The sequence below is a fragment of the Palaemon carinicauda genome, chromosome 22 (assembly GCF_036898095.1).
Source record: "Palaemon carinicauda isolate YSFRI2023 chromosome 22, ASM3689809v2, whole genome shotgun sequence".
NCBI classification, from domain to species: domain Eukaryota; kingdom Metazoa; phylum Arthropoda; class Malacostraca; order Decapoda; family Palaemonidae; genus Palaemon; species Palaemon carinicauda.
Window position 1 is genome coordinate 67,687,681 of NC_090746.1, and position 10,000 is coordinate 67,697,680.

General features: G+C 33.1%; 1 protein-coding gene across 1 annotated transcript in view; it reads right to left on the reverse strand.

Annotated features, from left to right (window-relative positions):
- LOC137616517 (uncharacterized) overlaps window positions 1-5,160 on the reverse strand; it is a 6,282-nt gene extending 1,122 nt beyond the window's left edge. Inside the window, exons 1-3 of the mRNA XM_068346347.1 lie at window positions 4,965-5,160; window positions 4,296-4,334; window positions 1,011-1,187 (exon numbers count right to left, since the gene is read on the reverse strand). Coding sequence (XP_068202448.1) covers window positions 1,011-1,187; window positions 4,296-4,334; window positions 4,965-5,145 — 397 coding nt within the window. The 5' untranslated portion in view covers window positions 5,146-5,160. The remainder of the gene's footprint in view (window positions 1-1,010; window positions 1,188-4,295; window positions 4,335-4,964) is intronic.
- Window positions 5,161-10,000: the final 4,840 nt, after the last annotated feature.

Consider the following 10,000-nt stretch of genomic DNA (forward strand, 5'->3'; position numbering starts at 1 on the left):
ATTATTAGCCAAGCTACTGCTTTAGTTTGAAATGCAGGATGATATTAGCCTAAGGGCCACTACACGGAAGAAGAGCCTAGTCACGAGAGAAAATAAGGAGATAAATAAATAATGTGTGTGTAGAAGAGAATCTGAAGTTCAAATTCAGTGTCTTGTTATATTTTTGCATAGATGAGGCTGATGTGTTTGTTATTGTGATGATAACAGTGCCACCAATTATAAGGTTTAAAGATCACTCATGAATGGTAGAGCCGAACTTTCAAAGCCCACTCTCTATCAAGCTAGAGCTAGGCAATGGGTGCTGATGACTCGGCAGGTAGACCTATAGGGTGTACTCAAACCTTGCATCCTTCGCTCACAAGGATGATGATATTGCAGGCACTAGCCTAGACGGACTAGAAACTATTGAGTTGAGCATGTTTGGAAATCCCGTCCAGCAGATCGTCAGGCAGGGATATATGCAATAGCGCCCTGTTTCTGATGCTGTTTTACAAATACAAATGATTCAGGTTTTGGGAAATAAAACATAGATTGGTGGCAAAGTTATAAAAAGAAATTCAATTTAAAATTTATGAATCCCCTATAGCTATAAAGTAAATGATAACCATCAGCCTAAAGAAACATTGATTTATATGTTATGAACACCTTCAGTCAATCAGTTTCAGCTACTTTTAAAGAGGCATGTATTGAAGTAGGCTTAGGCTTAACCATCGATCATACACACGTAGGCCTAGCCTTAGCTATCGATCTCAGACTTGTAGGCCTAGACGTAGCCATTTGTCCCAGACACGTAGGCGTAGATTTAACCATCGATCTCAGACATATAGGCCTAGACATAACCATTTGTCCCGGACATGTAGGCCTAGATTTAATCAGTGATCTCAGACACATAGGCCTAGACATAGCCATCGATCTCATACATATAATATGTACCTAACGATGACCATTGATCAAAACAGAAAGAAATAAATGTCGGAAAAGGAAGAAAATACTATCAATAGGACACTTGCCATTCTTCTTGATGTAATTGATAATCTCTGTGTGTTGGTTTGCGTCTGGGATGTGAGCCAATTTACCGCCCTCTCCCTGTATGTTGCAGTGGAGCCTCATGTCGAAGAAGCTGCCGTGGGTCAGGGAGTCTATAAAGAGGCACTGGGTTCCAATCCTCTCGTAGGGCATGATGCATCCTGCAGCAGTGATAGGATTTGAAATAGATTTGAAAGGAATATGCCATGTCATTCGACGTTGATTTAAAAGCTTTAAACGGTATGCTACGTTAATTGACTGATTTAAAAGCTTTAAATAATACGCGACGTTAATTGACTGATTTGAAGGCTTTAAACGGTATACTTTGTCAAATAACTCTGATTTACAAGCTTTAAACAGTATGCTACGTCAATTAACGGTGATCTACAAGTTCTAAATGGTATGCTACGTTAATTGACATTGATTTAAAAGCTTTAAACGGTATGCTACGTTAATTGATGTTGACTTAAAAACTTTAAAAAGGTATGCAACGTTAGTTGACGTCGATTAAAAAGCTTTAAACAGTAGGCTACGTTAATTGACAGTGATTCAAAAGCTTAAGCGGTATGCTACATTATTTTCCGTTCATCTAAAAGCTTTAAACGGAATGCTACGTTAATTGACGTAGATTTAAAAGCTTTAAATGGTATGCTATGTTAATTGACTTTGATTTAAAGGCTTTAAACGGTATGCTACATTATTTGACGAAGATTTAAAAGCTTGAAACGGTATGCTACGTTAATTTACGTTGATTTAAAAGCTTTAAAGGGAATGTTACGTTAATTGACGTTGATTTTAAAGCTTTAAAGGGAATGTTACGTTAAATGACGTTGATTTAAAAGCTTTAAAATGTATTTTACCTTATTTGCCGTCCATTTAAAAGCTTTTAACTGTATGTTACGTTATTTGACAGTTATCTAAGTGCTTTAAACTATATGCTACTTTAATTGATGTTCATGTAAAAGCTTTAAGGGGAATACTACGTTAATTGACGTTGCTGATTTAAAAGCTTTAAACTGTATGTTATGTTAATTGACGTTGCTATATTATTTGCCATTAATTTAAAAGCTTTTAACGGTATACTACATAATTTGCCTTTTATTTAAAACCTTTAAATGGTATGCTGCATTAATTGACGGTGATTTAAAAGCTCTAAGCTGTATGCTATGTTAATTGACGACATCAATTTAAAAGCTTTAAAGGATATGCTACAATATTTACCGTTCATTTAAGCGTTTCAAACGGTATGCTACGTCAATTAAGCTTGATTTAAAAGCTTTAAACTTTATTCTATGTTAACTGACGGTGATTGAAAAGCTTTAAATGGTATGCTACGTTAATTGACGATGATTTAAAAGTTTTAAACCCTATGCTACGTTAATTCACGTTGATTTCAAAGCTTTGAATGGCATGCTACGTTAATTGACGTTAATTTAAAAGCTTTATAGGTATTTTACGTTAATTGAATCTGATTTAAAATCTTTATACGGTATGCTACGTTAATTGGCGTTGCTTTAAAAACCTTAAAGGGTATAGTACGTTAATTGACGTTGATTTAAAAGCTTTAAACGGTATGCCACTTTATTTGCCATTCATTTGAAAGCTTTAAATGGTATGCTACGTTATTCTCCGTTGCTTTAAAAGCTTTAAATGGTATGCTAGGTTATTTGCCATGGATTTAAAAGCTTTAAGTGGTATACTATGTTATTTTCCGTGGATTTAAACGATCTAAACAGTATGCTACGTTGTTTGCCATTGATTTTAAAGCTTTAAACGGTATGCTTCGTTATTTGCCGTTCATTTTAAAGCCTTAATTGGTATGCTACGTTATTTGCCATTGATTTTAGAAGCCTTAACCGGTATGCTACCTTATCTGCCGTTGATTTAAAATCTTTAAACTGTATGCTACGTTAATTGACAATGATTTTGAAGATCTAAATGGTATGCTACTTTAATTGCCGTTGATTTAAAAGCTTCAAACGGTATGCTAATTTAATTGACGTTGATTTAAAAGCTGTAAGCGGTATGTTACGTTAATTGACGTTGATTTAAAAGCTTTGAATGGTATGTTACGTTAATTGACGTTGATTTAAAACTTTAAGCGGTATGCTACGTTAATTGATGATTTTAAAGATCTAAATGGTATGCTAATTTAATTGCCGTTGATTTAAAAGCTTTAAACGGTATGCTACGTTAATTTCCGTTGATTTAAAATCTTTAAACGGTATGCTACGTTAATTGACGTTGATTTAAAACTTTAAACGGTATGCTACGTTAATTGATGATTTTAAAGATCTAAATGGTATGCTACTTTAATTGCCGTTGATTTAAAAGCTTTAAATGGTATGCTACGTTAATTTCCGTTGATTTAAAATCTTTAAACGGTATGTTACGTTAATTGACGTTGATTTAAAACTTTAAACGGTATGCTACGTTAATTGGTGATGATTTTATGGATCTAAAACGTATGCTACGTTAATTGACGTTGATTTAAAAGCTTTATACTTGTACGGTATGTTACGTTATATGTCGTTGATTTTAACGTTTTTATTGGGTTGGTTTGGCGAACCTAGCTGTGAGTTATTGAAATATTTAATCTCAGAATTCTTCTCACAAATAATTTTTTATCTTATAGTAATTGTAAGTTTTCATTATAGGGTATGTAATATTCAGTTGTGTCTTTCCTTATTAAGTAGATTAAATACATAAATAAGTTAAGTTATCGTCAAAATACGTTATATAAAATGAGCCATATCGAGTTCCCAAAATGTGCACTGTTTGGCGCTCTTTAATTTAAAGAATTGATTAAAAAGAATAAAATCTAGAAGTCATCCAATTTATCTATTGATTAAAATTCCTAAATATTCCACTTTTAAAGAGAAACAATGATTACAAATTACCAAAAAGATAACTATATATTTACTCTCAATATCGAACAGTTACAGATAATACAGGGAGTCACCAGTTTTGAAATCAACAAATGCAGTTCACTTAGGAATTCCTTTTTTTCAGCTTCACCTGTAGATGGATAGCTTATAACTTTGCTTTATGGCGGCCAATATTAATTACCAAGTGTTGAAGCTTATAAGAGGTCTAGTATGAACTAATTGACTCTAACCTGGTAACAGAGATGCTACTCTTATAACCTTCCTTTCTTTCAGAGGCAAAAGCGTCTATATACCTCCTTGTTTATTTTGGGTTTGTGCTAGTAACGGACACTTGTATGTTAGATTCTTTACCTTTAACTTCAACTATGTGATCTCACTTACCTTGAGCAATGGCTGGCAAAAGTGATAGGAGGCCGAAGGCTGTTTTGGAAAGAAAAGACAATGATTGCGTAAGTAATCATACCAGTAACTCTCTCTCTCTCTCTCTCTCTCTCTCTCTCTCTCTCTCTCTCTCTCTCTCTCTCTCTCTGTATATATATATATAATATATATATATATATATATATATATATATATATATATATATATATATATATACATACATACATTTTATGTGTGTGTAATATTACTTCTCGTTACATTGTAGTGATCTATATATATAAATATATATATATATATATATATATATATATATATATATATATACAGTATATATATACTGTATATATATTTATATATACACACACACACACACACACACACACATATATATATATATATATATATATATATACACAGTATATATATATATATATATATTGTATATAATGTGTGCACATATGTGTATACATGTTCGTGTGCGACTACATTAAACTGTATCAGTTCGTAAAACTCATTTCCAATTTCTTATCAACTAATTTTGACAACTCCCAAACCTTTGACAACTATATTTGTGAATTTTTCACCACGAAGACTGATTTCATCGTTTATAAATTAGCATTGTACATTATGGTAAATATATTACATTAGAAATCTATTTGAGCAACTCACCCAGAAGCAAATGTTGTCTTTCCATCTTGACTACAATATTGATTTTGGCATTGAACGTCTTGTAGTGCTTGTATTTATGCAACTTGCGCATCGGCCCAACAGATGGCATCAGTCTCACGGTCAGTTGCCGCATGTTACCTTCAATTTCCTTGGAAGAGGCAAAGAATGCGGCTTTTGACATACTTCGAAAGAGTTCCAGGCAATTCACTGAGTTTTTTTTCATAAATGATAATTATAGTAATAAATACTTTACTGCTTATTTACGTGAAATTATTATTTTATTAGCTCGTCTGTTTGAAGAATAATGTGAAAAGCAATGTATGGATTTTCCACATTTCACTATAGATTGTCTGTTACAGTTGATCTGATCTTTCACGCAATTTTTCATTTCTGCTGATCTTCATCAAAGAAATCATGAGTTGGTTTGTCTATCTATACGTTATAATAATTATGTAAAAGGATATGATTTGATTTTTAACATTTCATAATAGGATATCTATTCCAGTAGATCTGATTTTAGTGTTGAACTGAATCCTTCTTCTGATTCCAAAACGGTTTATTTAAAAATCTATCTCACATTATGGTTTGATTTTCATTTTCTTTATTGTTATTATCAACATACATCATTCCATGTGAAAGAGAAAAGCATGAAAAGCCCAGATCCTTAAAGGTTTAAAGGCCGTCCATGAATGGCAGGGGCAAGGGACAATAACATTGCCCTATCGAGCAGGACAATGTCCCAGAGACTGATCATATACACATATGATCAGCGCTCAAGCCCCCTCTCCACCCAAGCTAGGAAAGGAGAGCCAGGCAATGGCTACTGATGACTCAGCAGATAGACCTACAGGCTCCCCCAAACCCCCCATCCCTAGCTCACATGGATGGTGAGGTTGCCGCGACCAAAGAAACTAACGAGTTTGAGAGGGACTCGAACCCCAGTCTGGCGTTTACCAGTCAGGGAGGGAACTACATCAGTCACCGCAACCCTTTATTGAATCAATCTATGTATTCACAAAAGAGAAACGTAACTGACACGCTCACAGTATTTGGGCACAACAGCTAATCGCCTTAAATTTGTAATCTCATGTGGAAGTTCGTTTTCCTGCCGATTGCCAAAAAAACTATTTCATTTTGGAAAAAAAATGTATTTTTTATTGATAAGTCTACAATAATTTGCCACATACCTATCTGCACAGATTAAAGCAGCAACCTACTCCGATCTTAATCACTAAGCTATTCACTAAAGTTTTGGGATTGTGATAACTATTTCATACGTCCGTGCTTGACGATCTGCCGGACTGGGGTTCGAGTCCCACTCAAACTCGATAGTTTTTTTTAGTGTTTGGAACTTCAACATCCTTGTGAGCTAAGGTGGGTTGTTTGGGGGAGCCTATAGATCTACTTGCTGATTCATCAGCACCCATTGTCTGACCCTCCATGGTCCTCGCTTGGATGGAGAAGGGGCTTGGCGATGATAACGATGTATATATGGTCAGTCTCTAGAGCCATTCATGAACGGATTTTAAAACTTTAAACTGTCAAGATTGTCTGAAAGAAACCACCAGATAAGGAGTTTCAGCCTTCAAAGATTCAGTGAGTCATTGTTTTCAAATCATAAAGGTTTAGTCACTGTCTCGCTGAATGTCGTCAAGTTTTGATTTACTATTTGATGACTCGTGTAGAATTCTTCTGATAATGAACAGTTAGGGTACACCACAGTGAACAGTCTTACTTGTAGTATGTGCTATGCTGTTGATGCAAAACAATGCGGGATCCCCAGGCTTTGAATCAAAGAACTCGGTTTTTCTTTGGGCCTCTGAGACAAGTGTCTCAGATGGAACATCTGGCCTGAGTCAATAGTTGATTACAGTCGATATGCCCTGCTGACCTGTGCAGGACCTCTGCAGGTATACGTGAAGGTTAATTGATTCCTAAAGGTGATTACTATGTGACATTAACGGTCTAAAGTGGCAATTTCGTGCCGAAAGGTCAAAGCTATTGACTGAACTCTAATTGGAAACATCACTACGCTGAGAAAAGTCCAATTTGTCTGCCTTCCGTTGTCTTTTAGACATCTTCGAATATTTGTATGACTGACAATGGATCAATAGAGTATCTTCCTTTTGTTCAAGCAAATGCTGCTTAGAAAGCAACAAGGAATCAATCGATATTCTAACACGAATCTCTCAGATGACGATTTCAATTTATCTTTGGAAGACGCGATGTTCTGTCGCTATGTACACTAGAGTACAGTACGTTTAGGTAATTTCTTCTCAAGGAAATTTGGAGATTTTTTTATCTTTCGATGGTTTTCTCAGTTATCATGTTGGGTAAAAGGTCTGAGATTGGCGTTAGTAGATGGTCCTATACTCTATCTTAAGAGAGAGTAAATTACGAAGAAACATTATTAGAATTACTAATATATATATATATATATATATATATATATATACATATATATATATATATATATATATATATGTATATATATATATATATACTGTATATATAAATATCATCAGCATCAGCCGTTGCTTGCCCACTGCAGGACAGGGTCCTAAGACATGTATTTCCACAACCGTCTGTTTAAGTTTTTTTTTTATCACAATCTATACACTAAAATTTTCTTATCTCGGCAATTCATGGACTTCCCTTCCTTCCCCTGCTTCATTTGCAATCTCTAGGACGCATTTTGTTATTTTTCATGTTCATATATTATTTGTAATTTTCATTATTTGTTTCTCGCCATGTCCATTTGTTTTTCGTACTTGTTTGAATATCCTCTACTTTAGTTTGCTCTCGTAACCATGTTGCTCTTTTTCTATCCCATATTCCCTTTATTGTTCTTTCCATAGCTTTTTGAGTTGTAACTAGGTCATGTTCTAAGGCTTTAGTAAGGATATATATATATATATATATATATATATATATATATATATATATATATGTATGTATATATATATATCATTTGTATACCTGTATTATTATTATTATTGTTATTATTATTAATATTATTATTATTATTATTATTATTATTATTATTTCTCAGTTGGAAAAGCAGGATGTTATAAGGCAAGGGGCCCAAACAGGAAAAATAGCCCTGTGAGGAAAGGAAACACGGAAATATAAAATATTTTAAGAACAGTAACAACATTAAAATAAATATTTCCTATATAAACTATAAAAACTTTAACAAAACAAGAGGAAGAAAAATTAGATAGAATAGTGTGCCCAAGTGTACCCTCAAGCAAGAGAACTATAATCCAAGACAGTGGTACAGAGGCTATTGCACTACCCAAGACTAGAGAACAATGGTTTGATTTTGGAGTGTCCTTCTAGAAGACCTGCTTACCATAGCTAAAGAGTCTCTTCTACCCTTACCAAGAGGAAAGTAGCCACTGAACAATTACAGTACATTAGTTAAACCCTTGGGTGAAGAAGAATTGTTTGGTAATTTCAGTGTTGTCAGGAGTATGAGGACAGATGAGAATCTGTGAAGAATAGGCCAGACTATCCGGTTTGTGTGTAGACAAAGGGAAATTGAACCACAACCAGAGTGAGAGATCCAATGTAGTACTGTCTGGACAGTCAAAGGACCCCATAACTCTACCCGCAGTATCTCTCTCTCTCTCTCTCTCTCTCTCTCTCTCTCTCTCTCTCTCTCTCTCTCTCTCTCTCTCTTTATATATATATATATATATATATATATATATATATATATATATATATATATATATATATATATAGTGTCCTACGACCTACACATAGATATGTACAGGCTACGTATTTATATATATATATATGTATGTATATATATACTGTATATATATGTATATATATTTATATATATATGTATATATATAAATATGTATATATGTGTGTATGTATATATATATATATATATATATATATATATATATATATATATATATATATAGTGTCCTACGACCTACACATAGATATGTACAGGTTACGTTTTTATATATATATATATATATATATATATATATATATATATATATATATATATGTATATATATACTGTATATATATGTATATATATTTATATATATATTATATATATATATGTATATATATAAATATGTATATATGTGTGTATGTGTATATATATATATATATATATATATATATATATATGTATATATGTATATATGTATACATTAATCACCTATAGCTAAACAAGGGAATGCTAATCAAAACATGAAAGAATGAAGACATTTTTTTCTTTCAAACAACCCAAAATTTCTTGTTATACCTATGTAATTTTGTTATCATTAATTTATTTTTGCCAACAGAAGACGTGAATTTCTACCCAAGGATGGCAACCAGTGTTAAGTAATTTTTTCAAATGCAAAACTGAAACGAGCATAAAAAAATAATTAGAATAAAAAGAATGGAAAACATGCAGAAAGATAAGGAGGTTTTGATAATGATAAGAATTAAAAACAAATATTTCTTGTAAGATATAATTTTGTATTCATAAGTATTTAATCTGGGAAATTCCTTGCCATGCACCCCCGCCAAAGAATATAGGTATTGGAAACCCTTAACTCTTGTCTTGCGTAATACATCATTAAGTGACCCATTACGTAATTAGAAAAAAAAAGAAAAACCTTATTGCGCACTTCCTCAATTTTCAACTACGGCATTGCGCAATTTTGAAACGAATAATTCTCTGATTGCACAATTCCAAAATAATTATTCACTTTTTATGTGTGTAGCAATGAATTTCATATTTAGATTAGCTGTCGTCTAGCCCGGGGTTAAACTGTCCTCACTAGCTTCCTGAAATGTAGCCTCTGCCTTAACTTTAGGACGGTACTTTCATGAAGTCATTCGACAGCTTCCATCGGAGTCCAGACTTTCTTCCCGGGAGTTTTGTTCTAGATAAGGGAATTGTGTCGCTCATTCCGTCGGCTTCTGAAATGAAAATTCAACACTTTATGTTTTATTATGTAGATTACATGTATCGTCAGCACTGTTACAAGCTTCGAAAGTGAATTGAAAATGTA